Below are 18,679 nucleotides of genomic sequence, written 5' to 3' on the forward strand. Positions count from 1 at the left end.
CAGTCAGTGTCAATTTGGGGTTCAGCATCTTGCCCAAGGACACTTCGACACATAGACTTGAGGATCCAGGGATCAAACCACCAACTGTCTAATTAATGGATGACCTGCTCTACCTCCTGAGTCACAGCCGTAAATGAGACATAAAATGAATGTAATGTAAACCTGCAAGAGGCAATTCGTGTAAAAAGAATACATTTACTGTATCTGACAGAAACAACTTCATTGAAAGGCAGAGTGATTGAGAGTGGTTTTGTCAGGCTGTTGCTGTCCATGGTGCTGAAAGAGGATGCATGAGCACTTGTCCAGGCTTTTGTTTTACTTCAGAAATATAGCTAATACTAATTGAATAGCTGCTATCATCATATTAGCCTACCGTATTGCTATCAAACATTACCATTTTAAACATTATTTTAATTTTGTACTTCTTTCTATAATATACCTATGAAGTGGTGAGATGAGGATCAATGATTCTCACAGATACTATTTGGATATGTAATTCCATTCATTGAAACGGCCTCAAAAACAGACACTGTAAATAGACTGACTACAATAAAGAGAGTGTAGTATTGTGACATTATTAGAACATTAATATATTTTATCATCTGTTTACTGGGTTGCTGTCCATGGTGCTGAATTTGCTTTATGGTCAGCCAGTGGGAGGTGTTGTAATTAAATTTCTCTCATTGTGTCCAGCTGTCTATTGATATATTTCTCCTGTTTCAGCAGGATTCTGTCACTTCGCTGCAACAGTACAGCCCCCCCTCAAATGAAGAGACATGGTGCTGGGGGGGGGGGGGGGGGGGGGGGGGGGGCGCTGTCCATGGTACTGAAACGGCGGAACTGAGGCCTAAGAGGTTGTATTTACCAAAAATAAAAAACGTTTTATCTAATCTTGGCACGGAAATAACAAGTGAAGGTGATACGTGTGGATACGCAGTAGGAATTTTACAGATAAATCCAAATCCATGCTTTCAGTTATTAAGATCAAGTGAGTTCGGATTTATGAATATAATCAGTCTCAGCGGGATTCACACATTAATTAATTAAACAAGAGTAGTTCAGTCAAATGTGTGCAGTCTTCACGTGCCAAGTTTATCAATGTGCATCTTTAACTGTCGACGTCATGTAAAATGTATTTCGCCCACTTTTGCCAACCTGCCACGTGAGAGAGGAGTAACCATCTTCAGCCGCACGCGAGGTAATGTGAAATCCTCGTCGCCAGGCTTCCGCTTGAAGCAGCCAATCAGAGTGGTGCGCTGCATCTTATATATCCATCTGCTGCCGTGCTTTTCTACTCACTGTCCCCGCTGTCCTATGCATCATTGGCCCGACTAGCACCTCTGATCTAGGCCTACTGCAACCGCGAAGATGGCGGCCCGGGTAAGATACATATGTCTGCTTTCTTTATTTTCCAAAAAAAAACAAACACAATGTGTTTCTGTCGGGTAGATGAGGAAAAACCCAGGGCGCAAAATGTCGGGCGAGCCTTCAAATCTCCAGCAGTCTTAGTAGCTTTTGCGCCTGAATGTCACCGTGACTAAATAATTTGGTGTTCATTTCACATGATGTTGTAGCTCTACAACACTGGCATGTGTCAGGAGGGATCATTTCCGCTAAGATTGCATAATAGCTCGTGCGTCCGACCCCTCAGCCTGCGAGCCGATGCCTTCGATGGGAGGATCGCCGCTTAATCCTGGGCTCTGCTTGCCCTTGAGCCGACACGGCCAGTGAAAAGCTTTTACGAGCGCTGCATCTGCAAGAACAGGGTGGACGATTTAGTGTGGTAAAGCTCAGAGTGGTCAGTACAGCGCGGCACAACATGTACGAACCGAGCACATCAGCATGCAATTGATGATCCCAGTCAAAACAGTGAGGTCCAGTGCTGCTGCTTCTGCGGCTCTTTTTTTGCGGTGGTATACGCGCTGGTTGCGGTGGTGAGCAGCAGAGCAGTGCATGGCTGACTGGTGGGTTGTGTGCATATTCATTTCAGTGGGTGGCTGTGTAGCCTACAACCTGTCGACGTACAGGGAGGATGATGTCAGGTAACCAGTGTCAACCTGCAATCACTCTCGTCTCCAGCCCTACTGCAGAGGGGCTGTGTCATTACCAGGCAGGACAGAGCTCAGGTCCCTTGCTTGGTATAAAAGCCTGAAATGATCAGACAGGACCTCTGATGTTATCACAGGAAATATCTAGTTTAGGTGGCAAAACCAGAGCCGTATCTGTTGCAAGACAGGATTTATCAAATATAAATTTTGTTTGTTTATTTATTTGTTTAGTATATTTATTTGTTTTTTGTTGTTTGTTTGTTTTCCAGCATCTCAAAACCAGCATCCAATGATTTAAAATGAATCATATATGTAATGAAGTAGGGAAGGGCAACCAAGCATTTGCATTTGGTGCAGTAAATGTGGTAAACTGATCACCTATAGAGATCCTTCCATCATGTTTCCTGCATAAAAAATAAAAAATAGATCTTGAGTGAAAACAGGCTGATGACTAAAGGTTTTGCCCTATGACTGTTTAAAGAAGATATTCAACATTTTGGGAAATATGGTCACTTTTTGGGAAAGACTTAGATGTTCAGATGAATTGGCAGTCTCATTTCTGTATACTGTAAATATGAGGCTATGAGACTGGAAACTAGGGGAAACAGCTGGCCTGGCTCTGTCCAGAGGTAATAAAATCTGCACACCAGCACCTCAAAAGTTCACTAATTAACATGTTATATGTCATTTGAAGTGCGCTCAGTAGAGCACATGCCTCTGCCAAGACAGATCTATCTGAGCAAACTCATGGATCTCATCTCATAGATCTCAACACCGTAAATTATCTTTGTCTTATTTTTTGCATTATTTCCTGAGAAATTGACTAAAGTGTCATTGTCAGTGCCATTTCACAATGTTCCTGGATCCACATCTTTGACCAAATCGGCACCTAAAATTGAATTGATTCTTCCTTCGCCCACCCTCACTCCTCCACCAAGTTTAGTCCAAATTGGTTCGGTGCTTTTTGTGTAATCTTACTGACAAACAAACAAACAAACAAACAAACATAAACAGGAGAAACATAACCTCCTTGGCGGAGGTAAGAATCTTTGTCTAACAGGTGTTATGTGCCAGACTATTTCTTGGTTGAAAGCCGTAACTTCCTGTAGTCTCTGTTGGTTGCCTGGCAACTGTTTAGAGGAAAGAAATAGGGTCTGGCACATAAGCCCTCATAAAATGGCAAATTGTTGTTTTTACACTTATGTTTTCGGTCTTTATGCTAAGCTAAGCTAACTAGCATGTTAGGCGTAGCCTTGTATTTACTGTAAAGACATGAGAGAGGTATCAATCTGAACATCTAATCTAACAGAAAGCAAGTAAGTGAAACAATTCCTTTAAAATGAAGCAGTGTGACCCCTCTTCATAGAACTCATTTCAAAGAACAGTTAGTTGTTATCTCCGCCAAAGAGTGATGTTCAGATTACATTTGAACATTTTTTAAGTCTGTGATGATGAAACCATGAAGTATTTCACATGAAAAAATATAAAATAAAAATGTGAAAAAAGTATATCATTTTGTTTAGCAGAACTATGATTTTTCTTCTTTCTTATGCTGTTAATCATCCCAGGACCCTTTAGATTGATCTTGTGATGCCTGGAAGGGTCCAGACCACCAGGTTGTGAACCCGCATCCTGTCATTTAATTCTTAAAATGATGTCGCATCATAAAACATCACTTTTGTGACAGCAGGGGGCTGAAAGTAGCATCTAAAATCAGTGCTGTATTAACATCTTGTCTATGTCTCATAATTTGCAGGCAGGCCTATTTATGTGGTTTTATTTATTCGAGACTCTTGGTGCCATCATAAAATGAGTGCAGGCAGCATGCACAGTCATGCTAATAGCTGTAGCATTACACAGCAAGACTGTCTCACTGTGCTCATGTTATAGAGTGAACACAAATCATGTGCATTTATGTATAAGGGCACCTTTGTACTTTTACGTTTAGTATATTCCTGCAAGTGACTGATTCATAACCTCTCAGAGCAGATGTGCAGATCTCGATCAGCTCATTCACTACTTTCACCATTCAGTTTGTACATGCAAACGAGATATGAAGAGGAGCACAATGACACCCACTGGTTAATACATGCCATTAGGTTGGTGCTTTTATCCAAAGAGATTTTTATCAGACTTGTCCCAGTGGAAATCTGAGTCTGACATTACACCTCTTGTAGCAGAATAATTACCATGCCAGCTGCTTTTCTCTAATAGCACTAACAGTGTTTTTACTGTTACAGTTCTGTTGAAAAAACAAGCAAAATATGTATTGAGGTGGAGGGAGCCAGTGCACTGAGTTCATTTTTACTGCAGGACCCAGACGTTCAACAACAGCAGCATTTTGTTAACAGTCTAACAGCTGCTGTGTCTTAACAAACTGACAACTGGCTGATTTGTTGATGTCGCACAACACAGCGCCCAAGGGGGCACGGTCAATACTGCATTGAATGCCTGTGCATTCTCATTTGTCAGGTTTTACATAAGGAACTGGATTTACTTCCTTAAGTAATTAACAAAAAGAAAACCCTCAATGCTTTTATATTAATAGGAAACCTTAAGGGCAGCTACAAGGTTGCACAAGCTGTATAATGTGAACAGAGAAGAATAAGTCAATGCTTTCAAAAGTAATAAATAATAAAGGCTTTACTGAGGCTGAGACACTGAATATGATTATTCCCCACTTTACTTGACACATTCGAATGCCATATACCTTTAAAGCTATGAACTAAAGTAATATTACCTGACAGCCCTTAGTTACTGTTGCTACACCTGTGAGTTTTTCCTCTCTCACACGGCACACATGTGGTAGACTTGCCATCAAAATTCTTAGTGATTTTTTAAAATAATGGGCCCTCTCCTTCACCAGCCTTGTTTATTGGTCACTCATAAGAAGGCTCATACAGATGTAATCTATATGATACAGTATTAGAGTGACAGAAATGATGTACCTGTTCTTCATTTAGATATGAAATGAATGGATCTCAAACTGTCCGCCATATTGATATACAAAGCTCAGACAGGATTTCTGCATCATGGAACAGAGAAGATTTTAAAAATGCATCACACTTCCCTTTGTGAGCGTAGATCTTTGTGTGTGTGTGTGTGTGTGTGTGTGTGTGTATGTGTATGTGCATGTACATGGAAAGAGTAGATGCAGTGGTACATTCCTCTGTTGATCATCCAGCAGGAGTCAAAAGTATCCATCGGCGTGTTGTTTCACTCCCCCCGTGGGCCCAGCAGTCAACACACACACACACACACACACACACACACACACACACACACACACACACACACACACACACACACAGTCATATACCCTTCACCCTCAGCAGACCATGTACTGTTGCTGGGCATACTGCAGCTTGTCAGAGAGAGTCAGGACAAAACAAACATTTCCACAGGCTGACACCAAGACAGAATCAACATCAGTTTCAAAAGAGAAACTCCTGTGCTAAGAAATGTAACCTGACAGTAATGATAACAATTTATTAATGTATTGATAATGGTTGGTTAATATGATTATGACTACGGGGTGGCAGGAAAGTGTAGTTTGAGTTTTGAGTCAGCCATTGTAGCCTTTTCAGGCAAACAATGTCGAACAAAAAACACATTGTCAAAAACCAAGACTTCAGGACGAGGGAACCAGAAGTGCTAAAATGCAAACTAATTTCCAGGTATTAGGACTTAATCCTGCAGCACTCGATGCGAAACTGCGAATTGTTGACCTGAAGGCCTCCTGATCCTGATCATAAGTGAATGAAAAAAAGTGATTATCTGAAAGATTTGCATTTGAATGTTTGGGTTAATCAAGCCACAGTTCCTCTAATGAACACATGAGGCTGGTTCAAAAAGTTACTCAGTCCCCATAGACTCCCATGGTAAAATGTCAAACTTTACAGCAGAGATAAACATGTTTCCAAGTGAACAGACACCCTCTCTGATTCTGGTATCCAGCTCTTATGTTTGTGCTTTGAATCAGTCTAATGTTCAGCTCCACCCATGGAAGTTTCACTTCTCTAATGAGATTCAGATTAATGTGCGTAATATTTATGACAGACTTGGAGGAAGTGCTGCAGTATTTCTAGTTACAATTTTGTTGCACGTATGACAAATGCCATATTGAGCACCAACAACAGCTGAAAGTGACTAGCTGACCTTTATGCCTTCGCTCTGCAGGTAATTAGCTGGAGGAGATAATTAGGTGGGTCAAAGACCATATCAAGTAATAAATACTTAAATAAAACCGATCATAATGGAACCCCTGGTCTCCATTAGGGAAAATCTTTGATCTCATAGACAGGCAATTTGCCCAAGGGTGTTAGAGAAAAATTGTTTCATAAATCATCTCTCCCAATTCTCACTTCAAAGCAGGTGATGGCCTTTCAACCATCTGTCTGTTGTTGAGTGGAGTCATACATTTTTCATGGCTTTATGGTCAGGAAAGCTTTCAGTGGGGAAAGAAAGTATGTGTATGAGTTAGTCTGTGCGTTGACAAGTCTCTGGTACTGACTTTCCTGTATGTGCTGATTTTCCCGAAAAAGGGAGTTTGTCATTGATGCCAAAATAAGAAACACTGTGGTTTGCCTGTTGTGAAGCTGACCTGAAGCTGGGCTGTGTCCTGTTTTAATCTGTCACTGACTGTCCATCCGTGTGGGCAGAGACTCAGTGTACACACAGCTGTTGGCTTGTCATTGTGCATCGGATCAAACACAGTTTTAACTATTAACTGATTTATCTTTTGAAAACTTGTTTTTTTTTGTTACCGGTTTCAGGAAATTGCACTGACAATTAGCCTGGACTCAACAGTGACTCATTATCTGAGAGCGATGAGACAGTCCAGCGGGACCGGAGCTAGCTGGTTAGCATGCTAACTTACGTAGAAGAAAAGAAGTGATAGAAATAGAGGCAAAACAATAGATAACACTGATGCTGCTTTGCTGGAGACAGCTCTTGGCGTGTTCAGTAAATAAAGTTTGATGCTGAACTCGTAAAGTTTCTTATAGACTGGTTTTAACAGCTGTTAAAGCTAACGTAAGTAGCGATGACAAAAAGTTACAAATAGCTCATTTAAGGCTGTTTAATGAAGGCTCTGTGTTTCCTGTATGGGACTCAGTGACAAGTGGTGAGTGGTTAGCAAATAATCAGTCAGTTAATAATAATTAAAAGTGAATAATGGAAATAATAAGAACTTGTGGCCAGTAAATCTTTAAGATATACAGTCTTTATCTAGGACAGATCCTTAATTTATGACACACTGCACCTTTTAGATTGAGATGCATGTGGGTAACCAGCCTGTCCACAGTCTTCTGCAGTTTGGTTAGACTTTAATGGATGTATTGATCTGCAATGTTAAATGCTAAATTGACCTGGTTTCACATAGGGATTTTCTGTCTTTAACTTGTGCTCTGAAGTAAACACAGACAGTATTCCTCCTCCTCCTCAGACAGACTCAGTTGAAGGTCAGGGAGGAGCAATAAGGGTCAGTAAGACGGTTGGACAGAGCCTGGCTGTGGTGAGGATTGAAGGAACGATCTTTTGTCCACTAGGCAGTTTCACCGGCCATCTGGCCTTCATAAAGCCGCTGGATTAGAGAGAGGCAAGTCAAGACTAAAGCATGTGAACTTGACAAATGCTCAAGAATAACATGGTTAAACCCATAATTACCCAAAACTTACCATACTGCCTGATTTATTTTGTTATTACAGGTTACTGTGGTGTAGAAACATCTTAGTGCTTTTGGTTTTTGGACCTTTTTCTCCTCTGCATTAGACAAAATCTCCTTTTGTGTGTTTGGGCAGGAAGAGGCTTTTTAACCCTTTTTTTCTTGGCAGACATATATTCTGTTTACTGCTCTAACAGCAGCTGTGGCGGGACAGTATCAGAGGTAAACAGCTCAACTTGAATTAGAAGTGTTGGAGTGTGGACACTAAGTGGGTTACTCTGGGAAAGTAATCAGTGAAATACTATAATGTGCTGTCGGGAGGTATTTTTGTAGGCCAACCTGGATATTAGCATCACCCTGATTCCCTGGACAGAAAGCCACTGGGATTTTTACATTGGCTTTTGGATTACTGCAGAAATCAAACAAAAGTTTATGATACTAACACATTTTGTTCAGCAGGACAATCAAACAAAGCTAACTGCTATAAACCAACTACACCACCGTCACATGACTTCAGCGTCACCATGCTAAACTTCAACTTGTAGACTGATTTAGCTCTGACTTCTTCTACAAAAACCTTTCCTCTTATAAAGTTAGTGACAGTTTGTAAGAGCGTGAGTATAAAATCAACGAGGATGTAAAGGTGGACTGGTGAGTCGATCGGGTTTCACGTCCCCGACAACCTCTGTAGTCGCATTTAGACACTTGTTAGCAACCGGTCTTTTTTAAGAGATGTAAAAGCTCAAATAAACCAGGACTGGGTTATTTACTGATGTATTTTATGTCGTAAAAAAAACGTTTCATTCGTCTAACAAAAAACACATTCTAAAAAACCAAGACTTCAGGACAAGGGAACCAGAAGTGCTAAAACTAACTAATTTCCAGGTTTTATTCTTGCAGCACTGTATTGAAAATGTAAATTTCGATATTTTATTTGTGGGTATTTCCAGCCAACAAATTCAATTTAACCTCAGACAGTTGGTGTCATGCCTGAAATGAAATTCTTTTCATTGCTGTCCTGATTTATTCAGTCTTCCAGCAGAACTGCGTCAAGGACAACCTGGTCGATCTAATTGTGTCGAAATCAATTGACGGAGCTGTGGTGCTTGTGATCCCACAGTCAGAGAAAAAAGACGCCTACGTATGTGATGGAACAAGTGAGTGGGTTACAAAAGATGGCAGCTCTCCTGAGTGTTTCTTCTTCACCGTGGTCTCTTTCTCCTTAATAAAGTGAGCAGCTCATTTCCCTCATAATTTCCCTGTAGTTTACACATCAATTTTTCTGCAGCTTTTGCCAAGTCTGTTATTTGATTCTCTGCTCCAGCCTCTGTTTTAGCACCCACACCCAGTTTCAGATGTAGCAGACCACCTACGCTGCGCCCTGCAGTCGACAAACACATGCCTCCCTCCAAATCAGCTGTTTGTTTTTTTACAACTCTGATCAATCAGCTGCACCTTGTCGTGTCAGCCCGGACCTGCAGCCTGTTTAACATACAACAGCAGCACCAACACAAGCATTTTCTCTGCCTCTCCATCTTTTTTGCAGCCTTTCTCTCCAGTCTTTCTCAGGCTTTCCCTTCCTTCGTTTACTCAGTTCCTTTCCTTTTTTTTTTTTTGACACAACCAAACACATATACCGTAGATCATTAACATTAACAGCAAACATCTTTGCCACTTAAATTATGTATTTTGTAGTTTGGCAAATAACCTTGAAACTGTAATTAACAGCTAATTGATGTTAGTGCGACCTGCATGCTAACAAAGTGGAACAGTGAAGTCTGATTGTTGTCCCTGTGCCACTCTAACCCCGCCCCAATATTCAAATATTTTATGACGGAAGCTTTTAAGCCCTAAAAATAGTATTCAGGACACACCTAATCGTTTTATAAATGATCACATTTTTTATTTTACCTATTTATGATAACATGTCTTTATTTTTACATTTTTGAAATTATCATTCTAATTCTAATACATATCATTTTTCTAGTAGAGCTGTTGAGCAAATGTTTCGCACCATCAGATGACTGTGTGACATGATCTATGTCTCTCCATTGATGGATGGATTTTGGCAGCTTTTATTGACATGTGTTTATCAGTAAGGTCGTCCCAGAAATATAATATGTAGATGCCAGCAGACAGAGATTGTGTAACAACAGCAGCTTCTTTTATGTTTCATGTTTGAATGTGTGCAGATATGTGTGGGCACGATCCATCTGTATGAAAACCTCATATGTGTGTGTACAACTTCTGTACATGCACACTGTGTGTCTGTGTATCATGTACCTACGTGTTTAGTATGTGAGTGGCTGTATATCTGTGAATGTGTGTGTGTGTGTAGGAATAGTTAATCTGTGGATGTCTCAGTGCGGGGCCTTCCTCTGTGAGCTCTGAGCTGTAGCTATATTTAGAGAACCTCTCTCAGCTGTGGGGCAGCCAACGCTCACATACAAACACACTCACTGCAACCACACACACACTCGCACGGCACACAGCCGATAAAAGGACACACACCGTACAAACAGAGTGAAACACACCTGCAAATACACACACCGTGTACTGTCGTGTCTCTGTGTGAGCCTGCGTGTGTGTTCAGTGAAGACAAAGGCAACATTCAGAGTGTGTGTTGGTGTGTTTTGTCTGCTCTGTCATCAGGCTTTCTACAAGCAGACTGAGCAGGAGAAGCCCTGATAAAGGCCATCCAAAATCACAATATTATTATTATTGTTATTATTATTATTATTATTATTATTATTATTAATAATGGACCATATGTGAGAATAAGGACTTGGCAAATGAATGTAAAATCACAAAAATAAATAGAATTGATGTTCAGTGCAATATACAGTGTTGTACTGCTGTGAATTTAATAACTTTTGTAAGATTTTAAGTAGGACTACAGTTTACTCAGAGTAATTAAAGGAATATGTTAATATTTTGGTAAATACACTTTTTACTTTATTGCCACGAGTTGATTGAGAGGCCTCTGACATTTGTAGGGTTATGTATGATAAGGATATATATATAGAGATATATAGAGAGTTAGGCGGAGTCAGGTACTGCCAAGATGTAGCCTTGCATTTTACCAAACAGACATGAGAATGGTATTTTTTTAATTCTTGACAAGAAAAAAAATAAAGCATATTTCCCAAAATGGTGAACTAACCATATATGACAGTGGTTACCAAGCTGAGGGTGGACCCCTTGTGGGGGACCAGAGTAAATGCAGTGGTCACACATGACCAGAGGGGACATTTTGACTTGTTAAACACAGGTGCAACTAATAACAACACTAAATGCTGCATTGAAGTAGTTGCTGGATTAAATTAAGGCTATAAATTCCACCTGTGCATTGACTCGTCATAGCAGAGGCAAGGCAGTGAATTCTGTATGACTTCCAAAATACATTAAACAATATGGTCATATGATTGTGATTTTACTCCCCATAGTTAAGATAGCTATGGTGAGTGGTTAATGGTATATACAGTGTTCATGGTGCACTGTCCTGAAACCGAAAGGTCAACCACTGACACCCAACTAGTTTTGGCGTAAGCAACTATTCATCCGGTTTATCTTGTGTCAGCTTTCAGGCGTTGACAAAGAGAGATTTAGCACCCACGTTCACAACATCTTTAGGGATTGTAGTTCATAGTCATATGAGAGATATATGTTTGGCTGTTGTTTACAACATTTTCATTCTTTGAATTTGCTGACACAAGCAGTGGGTGCTGTTTCGTGTGTCGCTTTTTAAATTGCGTAGAAAGGTCAGGTGCAGTTCAGGTTTTGAAGTGTAGCTGCTGATAGACGATGACCTCTGAATAAATGACACTTGAACCTGCTTGAGCTAATGTTCACTTCACTGACTGACGATTTTAGGTAGGAGATTAAAAAGCGCTCAACAGTGGATGAACAATTGGTTCCTCACCCAAAGTAGGTCCAAAGCTAAACATGGCTGCAGCAGATTATATGAGTTTAATAAATGGTCCGTGTAATAATTAACACTGCCCACTTTTCTGCAATGCATTTTTGCCTCATAACAATGTTGCTTTACAAGCCCAGACAGTTTAGTACCTATTTTACATGTCTTCTCTAATGCTTGAAAAAGATTTAATCATGTAATTAATAATTTTTTTACACTCATTGATGAAGTGCCCCTGAATAACAGACACTCAGTTGTAACATATAAACCTGACAGAGAAGCACGTCACTCCCATGAAGAATTACAGCAGCGTGTGCCCTGAAACCTTCTTCATTTATCACCATCTTTAATAGTGGACTGCTGAGAAATTACTTAGTGTGATTTATTTAAATGGGAAAGTGAGCTGGATCTTATATGCAGCTTATTAATTTCATAATGTGCTGAAGAGAGGGCTGATGACAGAGATTGAACGTGTGTCAGGAACTGGACAAGAGTTGGCTTTGAGTGTTTCCCGTCATTTAGAGCCTTGTTTGTGCTTCGCATCTAGTATTTCTACATGTTATTGCATAAATTCCAAAACACAGTGCAATGCACACACAGAGCTGACGCGTTGACTACAGGGCTCGGCTTATATTTCATTCACTTGGATGGAAATGGGTTTAAATGTAATTACAGTAAAGTAAATGCAACAAATTCGTTTGACATTGATTTTTCTGATATTTTGTGGCAAGATCTCAAAGACGAACTGAGCTCGGAGGCTGAGAGGCTTTGGTTTAAGTGGCTAAGATTGAAGGTTTGTTTTTAAGTTGTTTTCTAATACTGAAGAGGTGAAGTGTTTATGTGTGCTCCTGTGGGGGGAAAACAAAACTGTCAGTTCCCGTTATGGACTGTCATGAAATTCTGCCAGTGTAAGAAACATTAAATTGTTTACCAAAATATCCAACAGCCAACCAGTCCTCCAACCTGAACAACCATGTAGGTCGTTTTTTTTCAACGCTCTGTTACAACCCATAGGAGTGTCTCCTGAAATAGCGCCCCAATGGCTGCAAGACTAGACCTTGGTTGTCATTGTTACGATACTTAACACGTGGACTGTACCGACAGTGGCGTACCTGCTTTCGTCACCATGGTAACTATAACAAAATAACAATTTGGTTACATTTAGGTACAAAAACTACTTTAGGAAAAGACAGTTTGGGTTAAAATAAGTACTTCCTCAACATTAAACAATCTTTGTTGTCATGGTTACAATATATTACTTTCACATAGGAATAGACAGTCTCCCAACAGCAGATTTTCTAACAGCATGACAAACATAACTGACTGAAAGTGAAGTAGTAAATATGCATTGTATACTGTAGGTATATATCTCTTTTTTTTTCAGGAAAACTGAAATTAAAATTTTGTATCTTAAATTTTCTCTGTGTTAAATCCATATTAAGTGTTAAAACATTAAATCTGCACACCATGGTTGAATGGAACCTCATTATCGTTAATGTGAAGTTGTGTTTTGTTCAGTCCAATTTTCACCCTCCTTTCAGCACTGGTTTGGCTCCCACCAACTCAAGTCCTGAGGAAAATATCTGGTTCTGTAGCCGGCTTGATGCTTCAGTATCTTCACCAGCTAGCCGCTAACTTTGTTCCTAATCAACAGGCGGTAAAGTTGCAGTTTGTGAAACCAAAAACATTGAGCTGAAAGACACTAAAGAGGAACTGTGGAGATCTGATGAGTTGGGTGATAATGTGAGCAATTCCTCAACAAAACCATATATTTTAAACCTTTTGTTGTGAGACCCATTGTGCAGACCCATCGATTGCCAGAGCAGACACCTGACAAGATACACCCTGAGGCACAGCAGGATGAATAATTCAATGGGATAGTTGGAATAAGAGGAATATTTAGAGAGATGCAGCGATTGACTGCAGTGTTCTCCTGCCACTCCCTGATGCTGCAGTTTTACACACAGCACACTGCCAAAAGAGAAGAAGAACATTTTTAATAATATATTGAAGAGACAAGAGATTTGTTCCATGCTCAAGGGAGGGAGGCATGATGAGTAGTAAAATAATCAAAAAAGTGTGCTCATTAAAAATGCAAGGGAGAAATTTGATTCAGGGTTTTATAATGACGAGCCACCAGAGAGTAAAATTGCTGAAGATAATGACGTTTGCTGAAGTGAGCTCAGACACAATTTCTTTCTACAGACGAGAGATCTGTTGAAGTGAACAGATGAAACTGAATGAAGAGGTGACCTTCTTTCTCTTTGTGGGAAACTGGAAAACACAGCACCGTAACCTCTTAGAGCAAACCTGTTTTAAACCTAATTTGCATCAATTCACATATGTAAATGTATTAAGCTTGTAACGGAAGAGCTTCAAGGCCAAAATGCATTTATGAGAACTCATTTGAAAGGTAACATATTTTAGTTTCTGAAAATGTGCTTGTTTTGCATGTGACTACAACCCAACCTAAACTGTATCAGCTCATACATGATATTTTTTATTTATTTTTTATTTATTTTTCAGTCCTTGCCTGTAAAAAAGTCATATTACATAATTACCAATAGTATATACTTTATACAAGAACAATGAAAAAGCTCCAAAATACCATTTTGATTTTTGTGATCTGTGGACCCTTACGGACTAAAGGAATACAAATAATAGAGGAATGGAGCAAGAATCTCAGAATGGTGGTAAAATGAACTGAATATTTGAATCCTATAGACTCTAACCGATCTAACGAGGTGCAGCCTGTCTATATTGACAAAAGTTTACTCCCGTTCAGAACCTTTGACTGGGCTCGTGTATGGGCCGGCGGGCCCTGTGGCGCTATTTGTACGTTTTGCTCTTGCTACATAGCTATCATTAGTATTATCAGCTGTTTACTTACCAGTGTAGAAGAAATGTTGTGAGTTCAGCATCAAACTTCGTTCCGTTACTCACCAAGAGCTGTGTCCAGAGGTGGCAAGGAAGGCCAATGTTAACTATTGTTCGCGATGTGTTAAGTGAGGTGAAGGGTGTGTTGAGTACAGCTTCCTTTTTCTGGTGAAGTGCATATGGATACCTGTATCATTTTAGATGTGCGACGTAACTGATGACATGTGAAGACATTCTCATCTGTACCATGTGCCTGCTTTTAGTGGCGGTTATTGAGCAACCCAATATAAGACCTCTGAGAGAAATGATATTTAATACTTTTGGGTTAATAACACTGATTGGCATTGATTGGTTGTATTTGCAATGGATCCACCAAGGAAAACCCGAAGCTACCTGTCTTTGTGCTAAACTAAACTAAGCTAGACTGGGTTCAAGGTAATCTGTATTATCCCAGAGGAGCAACTTGTTGCACACACAGCAGTAAATAAATACCGTAAATACAATAATCACACGCATCAAGCTACAAAATTTACACCAAAGACAAAGAGTAAGATAAGACTGTTCGAAAAACTTATGGTATCAGGGACAAATGGGTTTTTAAGTCTATTGGTCCTGCATCTAGCCATAGTATATTTGCGACCGGATGGGAGCAACTTACACTCACTGAACCAGGGGTGACAGCTAAGCTAAGCTAACAGGCTGCTGGCTCCAGCTACATATTGATTGTACAGAATTTATATTTGTATTTCCCAAAATGTGAAACTATTTCAAGCCAATATTTCCAAGCATTCATAACACACAGATGCATAAAATGAAAAAACAAAAAATGTTGTTCCTATCCTTTTCTGCTCTTATAAAGATATTTTCCTTGAAGTTGCACAACTGCTGTACAAGCAACGTGCATCCCTCTGCTGTTCCTCATGAGGCAGCTCAGAGCTTCCTCGAGGCGAAGGTAGACACGGGTCTGCCCAGAAACTAGAGCAGGAAGGCAAACAGGGAAACTCTATGCAAAACAGCTGGTGTTACCTTGTGTTTCCTCTGACATTGTTCCACTTACCTGTGATGTTTTGTCTGTTTGAGCATGCCAGCTAATGCAACCTGATCCAGTCCTAACAGAACTAACCGTAGACGAAACATAAAGTAAAAATTTCCGGTATTCCCAGTATGGTCACCTTGATGTCATTTCTCCTTTCATCCATTAACAGTAAACATTTTCCCATCAGAGCACAAAACCAGGTTCTTTTCTCTGTATCCATGTCTCTTACCACAATAAGAGAGTTGGCACTTTGTTTCTTATGTGGGGAAGATGAACCCTGTGATAAACTGTATGTTTGGCATGGCACTCTGCATATGGCTCACATCATCATACCACTGCCAGATTGGGGGTGAGACTTGGAAATGGATAATTGTAACTATGGCAGCTGGAAAAGAAAAGATATAAAATGTTACGAGATAAAATGCTGAAAAATGGTATTGAATCCAATCGAAGCAACCCCCAGCTCTGGCTTGCATGCATCTGTCACCATCCCAACTTGCCACCGCAGCTTCGCACCTCAGCCTCAGCAGCTTGCTGCTCTAAGTCCCCCCCTCTGTCTCAAATACTGTCTTCTGTCCTTCCTCTCTGCTTGCCTACGCTGGCGCCCACAAGGTCGTAATATTTTTCAAGGTATGTATGGATACACACTTGTTAAACTCTCAAAAAGAGCTGCCATCTTCCTCATCATGTGGAATATATTTGCTATTTCTGCCCGGTAGCGTGCTGTCTGTCTGTGGCTCTCTGTCCGGAGAGTTGGTGGTATAGAAGATGTGCGTCACTGCTTTCAGCCCCCCTGCTGCAGGCTGGATAGCTGGCTAGCACCTCAGGAGCCAGGCAACCATACACATAGCAGCAACCCTAGAGTGTCTGGCACCATTGCAACCCAGTGACTGAGCTGCAATGTCAAGCAAGGTGTCATATGCTGACTGATTGGAAATGCTAACTCATTAGCATCCATCAATCAACTCCCCTTGTCGCACTACAACTTGCACAGAAGGCGTAGTCTCTGAAGCCCAGAACAAAATGGATTTGTTCCATCAGGAGCTCGCCATTTTGATTCAGGTGGCAGGTAGTCTGATACAGAGTTAACATAGTGAGGTAGATTGGTATTACAGCACATTAGCCAAATTTAAGATCACAACAGAGGCTGTGGCCAGTGTGGAATCACCACAGTTACAATGGATTCCAGTCATGATAAGTTTTCGTGGTGAAAGAAAGAAAGAAAACTTTTCCTCTGCACAATATGTTTCAGTTGGAGGTCTGGATGGGTCCAAATGTTTGTTTGTGATCTGAAATAGGTCCAACCTAGTCACGTCAAGTCAAGTCAAGTCAAGTCAAGTCAAGTCAATTTCTATTTGTATAATCCCCCAAACCTGTCATGTAATTCTTTGTTCTTTTTTTTTCTTTTTTTTTTAAATAGACCCGAGATACACCAGAGGATCATTGGACCCAATCCAAAATATAGTCAGCACACTACAATAGAAAGCGAACACTGGCAGCACCATGCATGAGTCAGCTTGCTCAGGCTATGTCCACACTGCTATGTTTTCATTTGAAAACGATCTCTGTCCAGACGGCTGTTTTAGCTTCATATCAGAAACGATCTCCATCCATACTATCACACCTGAAAACACACACATACATGACCATTCACATACACTGGGCGTGCCAGTGTAAACAGGAAGTGGATTGTCTACTCTGCAATTGATTAGTTGCAAAAAATGCTACAAATGAGGAACAGCAAAGGCAGTTGTAGTGTTAAAATGCAGAATTTAACCGCACAACAGCTCCTAGCAAAGACAACAATTCTGTTTCAGGTGTGATTTGCAAAGTTTTTATGGACATTTTGATTATTCTCTTTTTGCCGTGAAAACGTATAACTATTGGAATCCATTGCAACTGAAGCTGAAGTTCTGTTATTAATATTTATAAATGCCTGTATTACATTATACATTAGCTTGTTGTCATCTTGTACTAGCATGTCAGCTACAAAGTCAGTCGAGCGGGATTGGTCGGGACCTTTAAGAAGTTCCTGAGCCCATTAAATGATATGGACTTCATCTTGAGCGTAGAGATTCTGGAATTCTTTAAACTTTAATTTCCTGGGGAGAAAAACATTTGAACAACTGACCTTCAGAAACTGTATTTCTGAACAAACACAGTGTAGGATTTTAAATAAACCATGTCATGAAACTTGATATTCACTGTTTTCTAGGTTACCGAGATGCTTTCTAGGGCATCCCATTAGTTTGTATTTCAACTATTTCATGATGCTTTGGCTCTTTACTCCTTTCCGTATCGTCCATATTGATTTCTGTGCCGCTCTGCTGTCCTTGCTGAAAGCAATCTTTCTCATCTCCATTACCACAAAATGTTTTTCATCCTGTATCCCATTTATATTCTGTTCCACAAGGGGAAAGATTTTCATTCCCCAGTTTGTGGCACACCCTGTTCAACAGAAAACTGTCTTTTATTGTCTATAAGTACATTTAACATATTTGCAGATAAAAATATTTCAGATATCTGCAATGACATTTGGACCAATCAGAGTAGCTCCGAGTAAGACCTTTCGTGACTGTTTCTAAGTGACTATATAAATATCTTCAAAGTGTTCCTGAGGACTTTTGACTATTTGGCTGGCAATGCAATCGAATGCGAAACTTAAAAACTGTAGTAATCAATATTTCTATATTAACAATAAATCAATTTACTGTGTGTAATATGAAAGAGGTTACTCTTCATGACTTATCTACTTAAAACTATAGTCTATCTTGCAATGATCTCACACCAGCTGCGACACCCGTCAACATGTTGACGTTCCGACTGTACTCATATGTCGGACCACACCCATCTTCAAACTCCGCCTTCATTTTGATCTCAACTACACACCTGCAAAGTCACCTGACTGTATCTTTAAAACCCTAACATGCTGAACTAGCACTTATATGCACTTTCGATACACTTCTTTACCTGATCTTTTTGCACTTTGCCTTATTGAACAGATTTACTACTTAGTACTTAGTTTAGTGTTTTCCCTCACTTTTAAGTCGCTTTGGATAAAAGCGTCTGCTGTCCACATACAAACAGACATATAAACACCTGCCAAAGAACTCAGAGCCTCAGTAGTTCCCGCTACA

The 18,679-nt window shown here is 40.1% G+C and overlaps 1 protein-coding gene across 3 annotated transcripts in view; it reads left to right on the forward strand.

Moving 5' to 3' along the window:
• The first annotated feature begins 1,263 nt into the window (after positions 1 to 1,263).
• The window catches only part of nsfa (N-ethylmaleimide-sensitive factor a), a 37,579-nt gene continuing 20,163 nt past the window's right edge, over positions 1,264 to 18,679 (forward strand). For 2 of the 3 annotated variants that reach the window (XM_023416381.2, XM_023416382.2), the window contains exons 1-2: positions 1,264 to 1,380; positions 16,155 to 16,172. In XM_023416381.2, coding sequence (XP_023272149.1) covers positions 1,369 to 1,380; positions 16,155 to 16,172 — 30 coding nt within the window. In that variant the 5' untranslated portion in view covers positions 1,264 to 1,368. The remainder of the gene's footprint in view (positions 1,381 to 16,154; positions 16,173 to 18,679) is intronic. The other variant, XM_023416383.2, reaches the window with a different exon arrangement.

This window comes from Seriola lalandi, unplaced genomic scaffold (assembly GCF_002814215.2).
Source record: "Seriola lalandi dorsalis isolate HSWRI2012SDOR001 ecotype SW California unplaced genomic scaffold, Sedor1 jcf7180002054563, whole genome shotgun sequence".
NCBI classification, from domain to species: Eukaryota; Metazoa; Chordata; class Actinopteri; order Carangiformes; family Carangidae; genus Seriola; species Seriola lalandi.